This window comes from Siniperca chuatsi, linkage group LG12, assembly GCF_020085105.1.
Source record: "Siniperca chuatsi isolate FFG_IHB_CAS linkage group LG12, ASM2008510v1, whole genome shotgun sequence".
NCBI lineage: Eukaryota > Metazoa > Chordata > Actinopteri > Centrarchiformes > Sinipercidae > Siniperca > Siniperca chuatsi.
In genome coordinates, this window is record NC_058053.1 from 3954291 (window position 1) to 3972194 (window position 17904).

At 38.4% G+C, this 17904-nt stretch overlaps 1 protein-coding gene across 3 annotated transcripts in view; it reads left to right on the top strand.

Moving 5' to 3' along the window:
* Nucleotides 1–17904, top strand: part of LOC122885674 (nck-associated protein 5-like) — a 74859-nt gene that overhangs the window by 15658 nt on the left and 41297 nt on the right. For all 3 annotated transcript variants that reach the window (XM_044217108.1, XM_044217109.1, XM_044217110.1), the window contains exons 3-4: nucleotides 8616–8706; nucleotides 14291–14446. In XM_044217108.1, coding sequence (XP_044073043.1) covers nucleotides 8616–8706; nucleotides 14291–14446 — 247 coding nt within the window. The remainder of the gene's footprint in view (nucleotides 1–8615; nucleotides 8707–14290; nucleotides 14447–17904) is intronic.

Sequence of the window (17904 nt, forward strand, 5' to 3'; positions counted from 1 at the left end):
TGGGTGATGCAGGTGGCAGGTTTTGACAAGGAAGATGGAGACATGGAATAAAAAAGACGATATCTCTGGTTCTGCTCCATCAACCCTTTTTTTTAACTGTCCATCATGAGTCTGACAATGTCACAGGAATGCAATGCTAAATCAGTGGAGTACTCTTAATAAATCATACCGATATTACATAAACATATAACATAAAAAGATTATTGTTAAGGATATATTTGATTATCAAAGAATTGTGAAAAATATGCTCTGAAAATTTAGCTTGAGGGTCTAAGGACAGAGGATGTTGTATGCTGCACAGTTTGTAAAGCCTGTTGAGGCAAATTTGTGATTTGGGCTATGTATATAAAACTGACTGACTTGACTTCAGATACATATAATTTTGGAAAAACCTTGATACTTCAGATGCTGATATATTTCATCTTTTCTATAATGTCAGCTGGTAGCTAGCAGCTAACTGCCTGCCTTGCTTTTCACACAGCTGATTAGTAACCTGTTGGTAACCTCTGCAAACTGTATATGTCATTTTATCAGAAGTTTACTTAAAGCTGCATAAATTGATCTGTTTGGCCATTTAGGGGCACCGGAACAAGCTCACATGTTATCACTTTAGAAAGTTGTTATGGCTAACTTTTTAACCTGCAGTTGCCTATTTATGCATCCAGCAGACACTGAGCAACATTAGCTCATTAATTTGGAGTCATGTTTCTGGCACTTAATAAATGTAAGTCATGTAGATTCACTTTCCTCTTAGCTCTGTTTTTTGTGTCCACCAACTTCTGAGAAAGATATCTGGCTCTTTAGCTGCTAAATGCTCCACTATGTTACCAGCTTGTGGTGAACTTTGTCTGTCTGCTGTTTGCTGGGTAGCTAGCGTACAGTGGGTTTAACAGAGCTTTTTATGCTAAAAATGGCGTTCTGCTGTGAGAGTGGAGTTCGTGGGTAGGAAAACCAAAACAATTAGTAAAAAGAGGCTAAAAAGCTCCATAGAGCTGGTGGGATGAAGTGTCTCGTGATAATTCTCTGTGGGTTCCTCACTACTAGCCACCTCTTTCACATTACACTGTCATTTTATCTAATGTTAAGATAAAGAAAATATAGTTAGTGCAACTTTAAATTAGCCAACATTGTTACTAGCTAGCTAAAAAATTTTTACGCAGGTTAATCAAACTGACATTTCAAACTAGGCCACATCTGTTTGGACTAAAGACAATATAATTTCATGTGCCACATCACCTGATTTGGAAACTAATCTTTATCAGTTTACTTTTGCTATTAGCTGATATATATCCAGATAATCTTTTCTTGTGTAGTTGGTATTCTAGAGTCAGCCGTTTTGGTGCACTTCTCCAGTAGGCCTTTATGATAATGATGGGGTAATGTAGTGTAGGAGCTGATGTCAGTATTGTAAAATATCCAAATAAAATGTTTTCATAGTTTATTGCTTATTTAATGAAATTCATAAGACAGTGTTGTCCTCAATAAACTCAGACCATCACCTGTGCAACACTACATCTTGCCAGTTTGGTGAAGTGAGGTTTTTCTGGGAGGTACAATGTTTCAAAAAGTTTCTCCTCTATCACAGTAGCTTGTATCATGATAGATTAAAAGCCAGTGGCCACAACTCAGTGACAAACTGTCCAACCGAGCAACAAACATAATGCATACCACACATCCATCAAAGGCCAAACACCAAATGTGATGAACTGCTGGGCTTCTGCGGTGACATCCAACATTTTCATTAACTTGAGAGCCCACTACATGTAGAGGTTGTCTTTGAATGAAGAAATCTGTTCAGTTTTATTGGAGTACCTGACACTAAAACTTGACATGAATGTCTTATTGATCTCCTCTCCCAGCATGCGATAAAGGGAAATAATAACCAAACATTATGTTCAGCCAACTGTTGACAGCCCCTCATGATCCAAGTTCGATCCCATCTGCATATGCTCAGCGAGCTGTGAGATTAGGCCCTGATGATTTGTGACTATAAGTTAATTCACCCCTGCCACGCAGAAGATATTTGAACTGCTGCCCAATATTTAAGGAAATTAGTAATGTGTTTTTTTCTCTCCCTGTAGTTAGCACAGGGTGATGTGTCAGTCAGCTGTAGAGCACAAGCTACAATAAAACAAATCTAAAAACACAACTATGCTTTTATAGAAATAGTTAAGGTTAAAGTTTCCACTAAATTGCATGTTTTGTCACCACATTCTCGTATTCTATATTTTTAGGTCCATTTAATCTTGTTACATGCAATGTCTCATCCATAGCAGCCTTTTTAAGCAAAACCTGACTGTCAGTGTTCTGATGAAATACTCAAATTTGCTGGTGATATGCCTTTAAACACTAGCCTCTAAGGACCTTTAAGTGGTGCTGGTGAAGCTCTGGAGGATCCTTTGTGTCTCATATTTTATTTATAGAACAACTTCATCCCTCAAAACTTGAAATCAACTTCCAAGTTTTTAGACATTTTCCCCATGAAAAGATCTGGATAGTTTCAATTTGATACTACACAGATCAATTTTAGGCTTGCAACAAACAACAAATCATGTCAGAGTAATTTGTCGGCGCACCATTTGAGATGCTATTTATCTTTTTTGTTAATGTTGTTTTTTGTAGTTAATTTCTTTATTAAATTTTACATCAAATTAGTTTTAATAAAAGTAAAAAAGTAAAAACACAGTTCTTTTATCTGGACTACTTTTTCCTCAAACAAAATGATTGTTGAATCATACTGAGAAGAAAAAAATACATCATTTAGTTTTTAAGTAGTTTCATTTAAGCATCTTTACTAAGATTTAAGCAATTTCCTCTTTGTGTATATTACAAGTACATTGTCTTTATGCACATTATATCTGTGATATAATATATAAGTATCAAATAAACTTCAATAAAAAAACTAAATTAAAAAATAAACAAAAACTCCATTTTTAGGGTTGAGATGTGCATGTTAAAAAGTGAATCTCTTTTTTCTGTCTTCTTAGTCCTGGAATAGAAAATGGATTGAAGGATGGAATACTAAACAATAAGCAATCAATGCAGAGCAATTGACTTATTCAACACTGAAATGGGACTGTCTTTCAATATGTAGTACGATTACAGATGGATTATACTTGGACTGTCAAAACAACCATCAAAACCCCTGCGCTCACACACTCAGTTATTAAGTGTCTGCAGTGGGATCCAGTGACAGCTGAAAGAGTGTAACCAAATGATCCTGCTAAACAATAATAGTGCTTGTCTGTAATGATTCCATATTTAAATACACCTAAATGTCAGTGTGCTGTAAATAAACAGGGATGACAACCCTTGAGAAGAATAGCAGCGAGGTGCTTCCCCATACAGCTTGTGCTTGGTACTGGTTTAGTTTTCACTGAAGTGGGGAAAGGGGTCACGTTACTAGTTAAGGGGGGAACTAGGTCATTCATTCATACATTGTTGTGCAATGATGAGCTAAGCATCCTGCTTTGAAAAGTGTAGCCTGTGACAAAATGTCACAGAGCTGCAGAAATCCCTCTGGAAAGAAGGAAGGGGTCATTTCCATTTAAGACAAATATATATATGTCACTGACGCAAGGTCATATACATACTGTAAACACATGCATGGATGCACATGTGTGTCTACATATGTATAGAGTGTACAGCATGTAAAGCGTGTATGTTGAGCACAATATAGGGTTTCATAGTATATGTTAGATAGGTAGATCTTCCATATTTAAATAAAAAGCAATGTTATGGATCAAAATAATGCTTAATAAAAGCATTATTTTGATGATTTAAAGATTACCCATTGAAAACAATAACAAATCTCAATAAAATAGATATTTCATGAGTCCAGAGAGGTTTAGTTCACATTTTAGATTGCGTCACTTGTTATAGCTACAAGAGTTGAAGCATAGTAACTTGTAAATTTGCTAACTATAATCTCTGCCACATTCAAACTGTCTGTAATGTAATGCACTAATCTACACGATACATTTGGAAATGCTGCAATCACATCAGGCATTCAAAATGTTTCACTAAGGATGTAAATTAGCAAGAATATTGATGTCCTGTTTTATTGTGCTGTGTGATTGTTGTAAATTGATGTGTTGTATGTACTGAGTTTCTTGTTTTAAAGCTCCAGTATGTAACATTTAGGAGGATCTATTGGTAGAAATGGAATATGATATTTATAAGTTGTTTTCATTAGTGTATAATCACCTGAAAATAAGAACGTTGTGTTTTCATTACCTTAGAATAAGCTGTTTATATCTACATAGGGAGCGCGTCCCCTTCCATGGAGGTTGCCATGTTGCACTGCCATGTTTCTACAGAAGCCCAGAATGGACAAACCAAACACTGGCTCTAGATTGGGCTGTTTGCGTTTTTCACTGCCACCGTAGTTTCTCCTACACGCTTGGAAGGGGAGGGTGAGGCGAGCAGTATTCAAATGGTTGCAACCTACAATTTCACAGCTAGATGCCACTAAATCCTACACACTGGACCTTTAAAGGAAAACAATTTTACACATAAAGGTTTATTAGTCATGGGGAGTTCAACTCAACCTGTGAAAGCAGTTTTAATCTGTCTCTTGTGATTTTTTACAATGGCCAACGCCTGAATGCAACATTTTGCCAAATCTTGTTTCTGACTGTTTGGGTGAGGGCAAAGCAAAAATTTGGTGTTTATTCAGCAGCACATCTGAAATGATGTTGAACACAGATGCACAATCAGACCACAGACATCTCTCCTGCCAGACTGCAGTCATGAGACTGGGATGGCAGGAGAGTACCAGGGCTTGTTAGGGTAAAGCCATACAGGGTGGGAGCTTGTTTTTCCTCTTTCTGAGAGCACTCAGCTGTGCATTATTTCCCACATGGTCCACAGGGAGACCGAGAGACCCACTTTCCCTTCAGTGCCCAATCACAAACACAGAACAGTGACTAACTCTGAGCTGAGGATGCTGAGGACCCGTGTGGTTAGCCTCATTTCAAATGACCAGCACCATGAGAGTCAGGAAAGCAGCATGGGGTGAGTGATGACTGAGTAGGAGGAAATGAATGAAATATCGCTGAGAATACCATGAATTTTGATAGGAATCAGGTGGACTTGTACGACTTCATGAGGAGCAAACGTGATGAGCCAAAACTTTAAGAAGAACCAGCTTTAATGTTGTGAAAAAATGATCCATGTTGCATTGCGACAGTTGCACTTTGTGATGTTGAGGCTCAGATGCTGTGAAACATAACTGAAACATAAAGAAAAATAATTGTGTAATGTTACCTATCAGATTGTGTATCATATTTATTCATACAGGGCTCATATGGTGTTATCAATGGAGTAGATGGTGTACTCCTCACTGTCTATTGCTTGTGATTTTTTGGTTTTCTAATATAGGCAGATGTAACTTGAGTGGTAAGAAGAAGAAACACAAAAATGGCAATGATTATTGGTGGTAAAAGAATCAAACATTTGAATCACTTCAGTTTGACAGGGCGTCAAGGGACAGAGACACAGTGACACATTGACCATCACTGCTTTTAGCTAGTACTGATAGCAATGACTCTCAAGGCAGTTTCGCCACAAAAGGGTCATACGAGGACCTATTTCCACTGGAGTCTCTGGAAGATCACGGAAGTCCCGAGCCTTACCGGCTTCAACCTCTGTGTGAGGCCACAGCTGGACTTGTAGGCATGTCATTATATCTTTTGTGGGAAAGAGCGGGTCAGAGGATGTTAGCACAGCAACTCCTACCAGAGTTGGGGGAGTTAAGTATACAAATATACCTCTGCTATTTCATCACGGTTGAGGAAGGGCCACAGAATTTGGCTTAACTAACCTACTGACCTTTCAACTCCAAGAAGACACACACAAGCTAACTTTGAGCAGCTGCAAAAAAAAAGCATTTTTTGCATACAATATCTGTATTGTTAAAAACAATCCCCTGTATTAACATAATACACAAACAAAAAGCTATGTGATTATGTGTACAGGGCAACAACAACAAAAAAAGAATATGGAGTTGATGTGATGAACTTGTTGCCTACTTACACATCCAGCAGATATGGAGAAACATAATGATTCATTTGGCTATCTGAATGTAAGTCCAATATTCACTCACTTTTTGCTCTGTTTTGGGCTCCACCGAGATCCTGATGGGATTTGAACCCCCAGCCCTGACAGTACTGATGGCCTGCTCGAACCACTGAGCACATGATGATATCTGCATTTCACTTCCTTTAGACTGCACATATCCACATCAAATGACTCAATTTGCCTTTTTCTAGAATTTAAACTCAATGAATAGTTGAGACCAGTACTCCCTGTTTTGTTTCAGGTCACTGGCTGTGACTTGGGCCAGGAATGCCAATGGTGTGCTCACTGTCAGCAGCTAGTGCTAATGGCTGTGCCACATGCATCAAACAGGGAGAAAAGCTGCTCTGAAAATGACGGGGCAAAATGTCACTGCGTACAACATTATGGGGAACATGGTCAGTGTCTATCAAGCATACACAGCTCAGAGGGAAAACAATTACAAAATCACAAGGCAAGACTACACTGATACAGTGGAAGCCATTTGAACAAATGTCAGCTGCAGCATTATGGGTGTTTTGAAACCTTATTAATGTGGAAGTATTATATATCTAAGGACAATGTGTTTTCATACAGCAGCTCTGCAATAAAAAAAATAGTAATTTGAAAACAGAGGTTTGATGGCTGTGATGCACTTTACTGTGAACATACTCTACATAATGTAGTCTATTTACAGTATGTCTAAAACATTTATTGCCTACATGATTTTTAGGCATGATTTTAGAAAATTTTCACATTCAATTTGGGTCAGATAATACCTGAAATCAAACATTAAAACTGCACTGCTATTTTTTTTATATTAACAATGGATCAAATAACAATGTGTAATGTGAAAGAGGTCACTTATAATGATGATCCCACAAAGATTTATTACCCAACTGTAGAGTTCCACTCTGCTCTAAGGAGCATTTTACCATCTTTTAGCTCATTGTTTTGCTTTTCCTGCCCTTAACTTTACTGTTTTGATTCACTCTCACATCAGTGAGAGTGAATCATCAGTGTTGTGTCCAGTCGCTACAGGCAGCTGTTTTTAGCAAAAAGCTTTTATAAACCCACCGTACACTTCCTGTCCAACACCAAACAGCAGACAGACAAAGTTAGCGACTAGCTAGTGAAAGTAGCAGAGCATTTAGCAACTTAAGAGGCAAATATTTCCCTCAGGAGTTGGTGGAGACCAAAAGAGAGCTAAAAGGAGTGTGAATATTAGGCTTCTACTCACCAAGTGAATGGAAACCTGACTTCAGATAGATGATAATGTTGCTCCGTCTCTGCTGGAACATGTTTGCCATATCAACATAATGAGGTGATTATATGTCAATATTGTGTTTACATCTTGTTTCCGCTGCCCCCAAGTGGCCAAGAAATCCATTATTGCACATTAAAGCCACAGTGTTTTATGTAATCTTTCTGAAGGCATGTTGCAGAAACATGTTGGTTTTAGGGAATCAATTAAAATACTAAGCAGCTGAACTCTATATTTTTCCCTGTTTATCCACCTGTGCCATTTGAAATCCATATATACAGTACAACACATCATTCAAATATTTTTTACAACAATAATTCACAATGTTCAACTTATGGTTTTATTTCTTTTTTGTATATTCATCTGTAAAAACAGTAAACTACAATAGACAGATAAACAATTAAAAATGTAAATTCAAATATTCAATTAAAAATAAATAAACAAGTGACTGACTGTGTGTTGCTGTAAAACAAAATATTATAGGTTTTCTGTTTTACATGATCTGTTTTAATCAAATACCATTTTACCATCAGATTTGTTTCTTTATTCAGAAGATGAGGTGTTTGTTACCAGCATTTTTCAAATCATTACCACCCATAAATTGCTTTCAGTTATCAACAGACATTGTGAAAATGTTGGTCAGGTCATCTAAGGGGCAGCTGATCCGATGATGATGTCGACTGTTCCTGCAGTCATCGCAAATAATGAAATGTGGAGATGTTCTATCAAAGTGAACCTCCATCAACAGGTTTATCAGCTTCACATTCCCTTTTCATCCAATTAGCATTACTGTATCCACTGGGATGGAAAAATTACATTGTACTGCAGACATTATTAATTTCACCATTCAGTGTCTGCCTTGTCATACACTTTTTCATAATAGAAACTTTGGTCACTGATCCAAACATAAACAAAGGTTTATCCCCACCATCAAAATTCAAAACAGAGGACTGGACTCTGCTATCACTCCCAAAGTAATTGACTATCTTTTAATATGTGGACTAACAAGAACAAGAACTAAAGCGACCAATATTTTAAATTATGATCAGCCTAGAAACACCCAAAATGCAGATTTTTCATCTAAGTTTGACTTTGTATGTGAATATACAGTACCTGTAGTTGTTATGGTCAAAAATTGCTGATTGAGCCTTTAGATGGTTTTCCCTGTTGAAGAATGAATGTTAACTTTTATCGATCAAGCCCATGGTGTTCTATGAAGTCTTTGATTCTCTAGCACTTCCTCTCATACAGTGGGCTACTCTGACCAGTTTGCCTGTTTTGTTCTTAAATGCAGCATGGAGGAGACGGTGCGAACACTACTACAGAACCAGGACTCACTGGAAGGGCCCAAGGTGGACCCCCTGGACCTCATGAAAGCATACAAGGTACAAGAAGGGCCTCCAGTCAACACTAGATATGTTTGGTCCTTTGGTATTATTTTGGTTTTATAACAGTGGTGTTTATGTTGTTTTTCTTGCTCTTACCATTTTGATTTTCAACTGAAATCTTGTCTGGAAACTGAAAAACTTCCTCTGAATTGGCAAAAAGGTTATATAATAAAGTGAAATGGTAGTTTGAGCACAATTTCTTTCCCTAATGTAAAATAGAACTGTAATAAGAAAATATGTGCACAAGGAAACAACAATCATCCAAATTGCAGATATAACACTTTGGAAAACCATAGGATTGATTTACCAATAGATATAATATTGATCTCACCTTGGAATGGATTTTAAAGTCTTTTTACAGTGTAACCTTACCCCAAAATAGTTAACCCTAAAATTTAATAGTTAACCTTGTGGGGACCTGCTTTATGTCCCCAGATGGAGATGAGTCCCCACAATGTAACTGTGAGACAGATTTTTGTCCCCACCACATGCAAGTCACACACACTTTAGATGATCAGCTCTGATGTAGTTTATTATTTGTGTTGGTGTGGATGAATGTGCCAAACATAAGAACTAATGAACAACATACCAAATGAAAACAAGGCTCATTATTCATAATACTTATTAATTAGGGCTCAACCTTATCAGTTTCCTATCTGAAAACCTGAAAGGCTCTCACCCACCATGTTCACCATCCAAACAATACATGCTGGTAATGTTGAATATCTACTAAATACTGGTGCAATACAGAGTCCATTTATTTCTGTGTCTAGTTTGCATTTCCCCAAATACATGCAATTCGGTGTAATTGAATTGCATGTATTTGTTTTTGCCAGTTTTATACTAACGTCCAGCGAAGTGGGATGAAACCTGACTTATTTAAAACCAAGAAAATTTCCTTGAGTTAGCACTTAAATATTAATTGCCGTAACATTCTGCCACTTTGAAGATTCTTAAAAAATACATTGATATCAGTTGGCTGTCACGGAGGCTATGAGGCTTGCTGCAGTACAAATTCTGTTCCTGATGAACTGACATCTGTAGAAAAGCCAGAGTCAAAATCAGAAAAGCTATTTCAAAATAGACATATAAGACTGGAATAATAAATTACCTTCAAGGACACAGGAACCATTGGGAGCAAAGTCAAGGCTTCAACTGAATCACTTTCTTACAAAATCTTAATTCAGCCCGTCCTCACCAGAAAAACGGCCATATGGGTCGACTGTGAAAGCAGCTTATTACGACCCGTCTATTGTTAGGCCGCGACCTCTAGTTGCCGTAGTAATTATGATGGGAGCAAAGAAGGAAGTCAGGTGACGTTGTATAAAGAGCAACAAAGTCAGGACAAACAAACACAGGACTCTCACCCAGGAGACCAGGGTTTGTGTCCATTGTGAAACTGAAACCAAGTCAACGTGGACTTATTTAAAGTTAAATAACGTTACATAGCTGATTTGCATCACATGAGTTAAGTCACGTGACTTACATTACTTATCTCAAGTGACTTACGTAACTTATTTTAACACAAACCACATTCTTTTCCTAAACCTAACCAAGTAGTTTTGTTACCTAAACCTAACCAACCTGCGACCATTTCACAACATTAATCACGTGTTTAATGTCATGTGACTTACGTCATGTACTTAAGTGGTACGTCATATATGTCGTTTTGGGGAAAGGTTGTACATGTCATTTTGGGAGTCAATGACAATCGACCTATTCTGTCATTTAGGTATGAGGATGTGTTGGCTTAGGATATGCAAAAATCCTATCAGATCCCCTCCCACCGACCTCAATACCACTATCAGATTTTGCCTCAATGCTGCTGCTCTCTGTCCATAAAAACCTTCAGCTTTAAAAACAATATCTCATCTAATGAATCCCTCACATACTCCTGCACTTAAAAGTTCACAGTTGAACTGAGCAGACACAGAGCATTCTTAAAATACATCTTCTGATGCACCTGAACACATCATCAGTGATGTATCCTGGGGTCACTGGGTGTTTCGGGTCTTGCAACATCAGACACTCTCGCCCAGGTGCCCTAGCCATAGTTGATCAGGCCACGACTTGTGTTCACGTGGCACTTGCTAGTCCCCATGGTCCTCTCCGTATCCAGAGCCACCTTGAGGCTATTCAGCTGCTTCGGTGATGGCTTTGCTCCTTGCTAGTCCTGTGATGCCCAGGGCATTTAAGGCTTTGTGGAAAATCCCCTGCAGCCTACCTCAATGGGCATGGATCTAGCATTCCAACCCTGCGTACGACAGTTGATGACCAGCTGTTCATACTTGGTCCTCTTCTTTTTGTGAGCCTCCTCCATGCGGTCCTCCCACTGTCAGCTCCATGATGATGATATTCTTGAGTTCTCTGAGATCTGGCCTCAGAGTGGTACTGACAATGCAACAGGGGAATCTCAACTGTTTCTCCAGGTCCACTGAGAGCTGCCAGTCCTGGGCGGTCGCAGGGATCCCTGCTGCACTCCTATATCCTGCCTGTGGATGCTCTCCTGCCTTTACAAAAACAAATCCTCAGGTGGTGGTGCGTGCTCGGCTGTGGCTGCTGAATCCCTTGGGCGCCAAGTGTATTGGCGCCACAATCAGGTGCCCATTGAGTGAGTGCTTTTGGGCAGGAGCTCAACATGTGCTCCAATGACCCTCTTGCTGAGCACAGTGGGCAGTTTGGAGACTCCACTTTGCCCCAGCTGGAGAGGTTCGTTGGGTTAGGTAAGACGTTGTACACTGCCCGAATCAAGAAAGTGATGCGGTGCCTGCTTCCCCTTACTTTTCCCACTCTCCCACGGGGCACTACTTCCACCAGAACTCTGTGGTGCAGTCGTGACTCGGCTTCCAGCACAGCATCTTCGGCTCTCCACTTCCTTCCGGTCTTCACTGCTGCCTGGGCCACCTTCAGGTCACACGAGTCCGTGTCACCTTGAACTCCTCCTCCAAAGACTTTAAGGGCAACTGGAGCTTTGGGTTGTTCCTGTAGAGGGCAAAATGAGGGGGCAACCCCAGTCATCTTCTAATACAGTTGACAAGTGGAAATGGGGACATCGTAGACAAGTAGCGGCCAGAGTATCCTTAGCAATATACCATGCTGGTATATCCATGCCTTGAACTTTCCTGGGAGCCCCGACCAGTCGACTGATCTCAGCCAGCTGTCCAGTTCTTGGCAGGTTGACTGAACAGATGCAGAGTCCTTAAGGCTGCTGTCGAAGACCTTGCCCAGGCTCTTCACTGGCTTCTCTGAGACGGTTGGGATCAGTGACCCTTCAGTCCTGAAGCAGAACCTGTCCACATCTCAACCCTTCTTTAGCACAAGTGATCTTGACTTAGCTGGCTTGAAGCCCATCCGAGCCCACCGGATGAGTTTTTCCAGCCCATGAAAGATCCATCTGCTTGCTGGCACTGACTCTATGGTGACAGTCAGGTCATCCATAAAAGCCCTGATTGGAGGCTGACGTGTCCCTGATCAAGTCTGAGGGCCCCGGCATTCTAGCTCTGCTGACTTGACAATCATGTTCATCGCCAGAGCAAACAGGGTCACAGAGACTTCTGAGGAAAATATGTGTCTCTCTTTGGCTTGTTAAATGTTCCACTCTCTTTACCAGCCACTTGTTAACTTTGGCTTTCTGCCATTTCATGCTGGGGAGGACATTTACACCCATCTTGTCTGAGCAAATCCAAAATTCTAAACACGAATGAGGGACTACACCGTCTATGTACACTATACAAAACACTCAAGTCCTGTAAGTAAAATTTTACTTAAGTAAAAGTATAAAAGTATTAGCAACAAAAAGTACTTAAAGTGGTCATATTATGCTTTTTGGCTTTTTCCCTTTCCTTTATTGTGTTATATATTTTTTTGTGCATGTAATAGGTTTGCAAAGTGAAAAAGTCCAGTTACCCTCTCCCACAGAAAACTACTCCTGAATTGCCTGAAAACAACTCAATTGTGGTCCAGCCGTTACCTCTGTAACATATCTACATCACTATGTAAGATGTCCAAATTGCATGAATTGAGCAATTTCCACAAGTACACCTAAATATGAAATTAAAATAACGTTAGATACCCTCCAGGCAGTCAATGGGCATAACATTGTTACTGTGATGTAGACACAGTGCACAGTTAAAATGTTACCTATGAAAGATTAATTAGAATTAATAACTTACCACTCTGAAACGTCTTTTGGTTTTTTTGGTATCAGATTAGGGCTCAAACATGTACAGCTGAACCAAAGCCATAGTTACTGGCTGAAGCGGTTTTGGATCACACTACCTTGCTCACCAGGACCTGCCCTACTCTGATTCTGATTGGCTAGTAGTCCTTACTCCTTGCAACTCCCAACAAAGATCAAATAGAAGTGACTCGGTAGCTAAAATGGAGTGTTCAAGACACAGGGTGATAAGAGGTGCTGCAGCAATGTGCAGTATTAGAAAAATATGGTGTTTTTTGAAAATTAAACCATGTATACCTATTCTGGTACAACCCCAAAATAAAATTATGAACCTGAAAATGGGCATAGTATGACCATTTTAAAGTATCAAAAATAAAAGTACTCATTAGGAAACAGAATGGCCTCTTTCATTGTAATGCTACCGTATCAGATTATTATTCCAAAAACATTACTATTAATGTTGTAGCTGGTCAAGGTGGAGCTAATTTAAACTACCATACTTTAGGCTATATGTTACTATTTGCTTGTTACACCCTTAACAATATCAGAATCAGAATCAGAAATACTTTATTGATCCCCGAGGGGAAACTCTTTTGTTACAGCAGCTCACTATCACGTCAGTGCACACAGGAATAGAAGTACTAAGCAAAAAATATAATATACTATAATACAGGTCAGAAAATAAATTAAGTACCAAGTGAGTATAAGTATAAAATTAAAACTTAGACCCACTTGTAATTTTAGAAACTCATTATAGGTTTTCTGTGTAAACTTTTAATCTGTAAAGTAACTAGTAATCTGTAAAGTAACTAGTAACTGAAGTTGTCAGATCAATGTAGTAGAGTAAAAGGTACAATATTTCCCTGTGAAATGTTGTGGAGTAGAAGTATAAAGTAGCTTCAAATGGAAATACTCAAGTACATGTACATCAGAATTGTATTTAAGTACAGTACTAAGAGTAATTGTACTTAGTTAGGTGCAAAATGACACTAGGCTGCTACAGAATAACCACTCACACCTCTACACACATCATATGGGTTGGTTTTAACTCAGTGTTCTTGTTATTCTTGGTAGTTTGAGGGCTGTAATTAGTCAACCCTACAGATCAGTGAACCAAAGCAATAAGCTAAAAAAAGGCTGCAAAAGCTGCCTAGTAAAGTGTTGATTCCCCGTGAGAACGACAGCACTTGCTGTCACGTTACAGGGGGTCATTTGATTCACTGTAAATAAAAGTATGGGTTAATGAAACTTTGAAGTGAAGCAAAGTGGAAATTTTATTTATGCAGTAGTGGCAGCATTCCGTGTGTCGTTTGTCAAGATTTATTGCTTTTCAAGATTTATTTATTTTTCATTTCTTTGTGACTTTAAGGCATGCATCTTTGATCCGCTCTCTCTGCGTTTCAGGACAAACTCCTGGAGGAAATGTGGAAGCAGCAGGACAGTCTGGAGGGTTCCACCGCCACAGCATCAGAAATGCCTGCCTCGCCTGAGGCCTGCAGAGGATCGGAGGAAAATTCAAAGGACAGCAATCCCCTGCTAGAGCGACTCAGAGCCCTGGAGGTAAAGTGGATTGCATGTCCACTTCTGACCCTTCCCCCAACTGTTCCCCATTTCCCCACCACTCTTCCCATGTCCTTTCCTTTCATCCCTAAAATGTCAGATTGATTGATATATTTAGAGTGCATAAATATGCTTAAATAATTAAATATGCTTTATTTAATTAAATGTATTTCACTTGATATCTGTAGACTTGGAATAAGCGGGTAGCTCAAAGAAAGTTTTTCCAAGGACTGAACATCACTGTACTGGTTACATTCCTTATTTAGGAAGGATTACAGGGTAGATAGGGTTGTTAAAGACATGACATGGCATTAGTTCACCCCTAACACTTTGACTCTGACTGGCTGTTGGGCAGATCGATAAACTAATTATCACTTTTTTCTCACTTTCGCTATAGCACAGGTCAGCAAATTGGGACCTCCACTAAAATGATTTTGCCCACTCAGTAAAATCTTAAGTTTTTTTTCTTACTGGCTTTCACCAAAACCTTTAGGCATGTTGCAGAAATCTGCTGCCCTGTGCTATAACTTTGCATTGCTATTTTTGTGGTATCAGACTGGGTAGGCTAGGCTATTTTAAATATTTAAAGAAATCTAAGATGCTTAAAAATAATTCAAAAGCTGCCTAAGGTAAATACATAATGAATTCCTCACAAACACTGGAACATGAAACCTGTCAGTTATAAAATTAAAAGCATTAACTTTTTTGAATTAAATTATCTTAAAAGATAATTCTGTGTCATTCATAGCCACCTGAGTCTGCTTCATTTGAAAATATCAGTGAGACGTTTAGATGACAAACAAGCACAATCAGTGTTTCATCATGCTATCTATCTATCCATCTTTACATATTACAGAAAATTCTACCCCATTATGCTGAAGAGCAGTCCTAGGGGCAAGAAAAATGAGGCAGAAGACAAAGGAGTTATTCATATCCAGGAGGTGATAATTAATATGCTGACAGGGCAGTTAACATTTGCAGTCAGTGTTCCAGTGAATGTACAGTACGCCTCCCTGTCACACCTTCCCTGCTGAAAAAGTAAAAGGACTTACCATCTGTTGAGGGGTCCTAGACAGCCATTATTGATAGTACTACTATATCTACTGCAAAGCATAGCCTAAAGATAAAATCCACCTAAAAACAGAATTCACTTCGTTAATTCTGCTTTGCTTGTTTTGTTTTACCGGATGTGTTGTGACTTTATCATAATTCTTACTATAAACCTATTTTACATTATACCACTGTCATCGTTTAATTTTTATAAAATACGATGGGTAATGACGATTGTGCTTTAAGGCCAAGGAACAGACATTTGTTGAATTTTATAATCACACTTTAACCACATTCTGGTTTTACCTGATACCTGGTATCTTTGCTGTAATTGTAAATGGTAAATGGACTGCATTTATATAGCGCTTTTCTAGTCTGCCGACCACTCAAAGCGCTTTACCCATTCATCGGCAGTTCAGTCGATAGTCATGTTGCCTATAATATATATATATATATATATATATATATATATATATATATATATATATATATATATATATATATATATATATATATATAAACTAGTTCTTGGCTCAGGAGTGACCTCATTAAACCCAGACAAAGTTTTAATTATTGTTGGTACTGGTGTTACCATAGGTAGTGTTAGGTGAGAGCAGATGTGAACCGGGATGGTTATTGGATGTCACACCTGCTGATCTCTGGAAATGTTAGGGGCTTCATTTAATCAAACACCTGCAATGGCTGAAACACGAGGTGTCTGCATGACTAATAAACGGGGAGAATTTTTGAGTTATATACTGAAGTCCTGCAATGACCTCCTAAAATTCCCTGTGCTGTTTCCTGGTATGTTAATGTGCAGTACAATGTGCTTACAGTTGGTTGAGAAAAAATAAGTTAGCTGGTAAAAAGAAAAAAATTTTACAGCTTAACGCAAATTAGTTTTAGCTGTTTTTATTCATCTTTCTACATTCTTTTGTCTTTGAATGTCCAGGGATGATGTAACAGTTAAAGTATAGATTAGTGGCTTCATGTCTATAATGCAGACTGAATCCTGGACAACTAAATGAAATAAAGTGGTGTGAAAAAGTGTTTGCAGACACGTATTCACACCACTGTATGTGGAGATTTCACAAAGCCCCGCACAAAAAAAAACACCATTTGAAGGGATAAAGCAGATTTCTGCAATTGCGTCATGACCCAGTCACATCTGACCACACAGACATAATACACTTACTTTTCGATTCAGTGTGACTTACAAACTTTTTGTTTTATATTTCTAAAGCTCAGAGTGTCCCATCAACATGGTTCTTATATTCCTGGAACAGTGACATTCGATTTATATACAAATATTTACTGTGTGTTGATAACGTGAGGACATACAGACAAAAAAGTCAAGCAATTTTAAATTTTACAAAACAATTTTTTTTTTCAGAAAAATTGTCCAAAAACATGTATAGTACAACCAAGTACAACTCCGATGCAAATTGATGGCATTTCTGAATAGACCAGCAGTTTGTTCTGAAAATAACATATATATAATATATAGCCTAGACATGTAGTGGCTCTGCTAAAAGCCTGTAAATAAATGTAAATAAAGAGAGAGAAAACCGAGCAAAGGATTCAAACTAAACTGACCAAACAGCAAAGACATTTAGAGATTTTCAATATTTTAGTAAATGCACGTAGAATACACAATATGTGCATCAACCTGTTAACATCACAATAATTGTGTACAAGGTCAAGTAATTACCAGCATGGATGCTTGCTGAATTATTGGAAATGATTGGCCATCGTTTCCGTGATTTTTCAGTGATATTCAATTTTCTGTGGTAATACTTTGGTCTAGTACTTAAGAAAGCCTGCATAACCACTCTGTCATTAGTGATGATCTTTTAGAATAAAGTGCTGCCTTAAATTACATCAATTTTCTTGTCTACTTTGTTGACCCTATTGGATAATCTATTGGATAATTCTGAGTGTATTTTGTGGATTTCATGCCGTTGCCTCTTCATGGTGGCTGCCTTTATTTTATCCACATTTGTAATTAAACTTTAACGCTGAACTGGAGAAACATTACAAGGTTTTCCATTTAGTTGGAAACTACTTTCCAGTCATTATGGCACACTTGGGTACCTTCCATATAATCTACCATGAAAAATGAACAAAAATGCTCTAAGAACCACAAATAAGAGTTAGAAGATAAATAATAAAAAAAAATAAACCGAGCTTGCTGTGCTTTTTGACTGAGGAGCAGTCGCTGACTCCTCTCAGCTCCTCGACCAAAAAGTAATAATCAGTGGAATTTGACAGTTAAGCCTAAAATGCTGGCTGATGCGATGCTCGCTGAAGATCAACCATGTTAACTGTGCATAAACAAGGATGAGGGAGCATGGCGGTAAGCACACTGCCAAACAATTACATCTTTGCAAGTGATTTGTTTTCACATT